This window comes from Wasmannia auropunctata, unplaced genomic scaffold (genome assembly GCF_000956235.1).
Source record: "Wasmannia auropunctata unplaced genomic scaffold, wasmannia.A_1.0 LD282976.1, whole genome shotgun sequence".
Lineage (NCBI taxonomy): Eukaryota > Metazoa > Arthropoda > Insecta > Hymenoptera > Formicidae > Wasmannia > Wasmannia auropunctata.
The window spans coordinates 1-1,407 of NW_012079914.1; the positions used below are offsets into that span (position 1 = coordinate 1).

Sequence of the window (1,407 nt, forward strand, 5' to 3'; positions counted from 1 at the left end):
CAGAAGGTCCGCGAACAGTGATTCCTTCCCGCGGTCAGACTATATTTATTATATTATTACAATTGCCTTGATGTGTGTTCTCAAATTTGAGTTTGAAGACACTAACTTAGACATGATATTTATTTTGAGTTTACAAGAAGCACTAAAAATGTAACTTCAAGAAAGTTAGATCAAAAGTTAATAGATACCGATAAAATGTAACTAAATTAAGTTAAAAGTTAAGAGCCTAAAATGTAACTAAGTTAAGCTAAAATTATTTAAATTTTTAACTTAACTTTTATCTTTTTAACTAGCCACTACCCAACTCTGCATAAAATTAATAAATATTATTAATTTTTTAATTAAATTTACACGAATGCATTTTTCGAAACTTCGAATATTCGAAGTAAAAAGTAAGAATTCTACTAGAAATAAGTGCACAATCGCGCAAGAAGGCCGACTTACCCCTCTCCCGTGAGGGCGCAACAGCTCTGTATATGCCACTGGTGCTTTTTGATAGACGTCAGATCCAACTGCCTTGAAATCTCAGCCGCGGTCATGCTGCCCTTTAAGTCTTGCTTGTTGGCGTAAACCAGAACGTTGGCCTTGCTCAACTCCTCGTGGTTCAGCATCGAATAGAGCTCCTCCCTAATCATGCCGAGCCGCTCCCGGTCGGTGCTGTCTATCACCATAATGATAAACTCGGTGTTCGTGTAGTAGGTGGACCAGGCGGCCCTTAGACTCTGTTGACCACCCAGATCCCACATGATAAAATGAATGTTCTTCCAAACGACTTCCTCAACGTTGGATCCGATGGTCGGAGACGTGTGGACAACCTCATTCATCAGGAACTGATACAATATCGTTGTCTTCCCGGCGTTGTCCAAACCAACCATAACTATTTTATGCTCTGAAAGCAACATACTTTTATTGAAACACTAATCATCACAGCTGAGACACTTGTCGAAGACCTAGACCCACAAAATAAGGGAAAGTTGCCAAATGCGTACCAGTCTCATAAAGCGTACCTCTTCAATATTTTATAGTTCCACTTAATAGAAGCGACATTTAGTTACAAAAATGAAGTAAATAAGAAATGTGTAAGATAGACAAAAATGAACAGGTTACATCTTGTTTTGTGCATGCTATCAATATTTAAAAAAATCAGATACAATTGATGTAAATTTTTGATCAATTTATATAGCTGATACTAATGTAACCATGCAATTTTTAATTGAATCGTTATTTTTCTTAAAAGAAAGTTTATGATAGCATATTTTACATTTATTGTATATACATATTTACAATTGTTATAAAAATTATATCAATATTTTTATCATCTCTATCAACTTACTTAAATCGTACCTAACCAGCATAAGAGTTCTTATATCATATCGATACAATTTAGGAACACTAATAGATCGGAAG

The 1,407-nt window shown here is 35.1% G+C and overlaps 1 protein-coding gene across 1 annotated transcript; it reads right to left on the reverse strand.

Annotated features, from left to right (window-relative positions):
- Positions 1–416: 416 nt before the first annotated feature.
- Positions 417–964, reverse strand: LOC105461609 (ADP-ribosylation factor-like protein 5B). The gene has a single exon (XM_011708112.1). The coding sequence runs from the start codon at positions 900–902 to the stop codon at positions 441–443; it is 462 nt and encodes a 153-aa protein (XP_011706414.1). The 5' UTR covers positions 903–964; the 3' UTR covers positions 417–440.
- Positions 965–1,407: the final 443 nt, after the last annotated feature.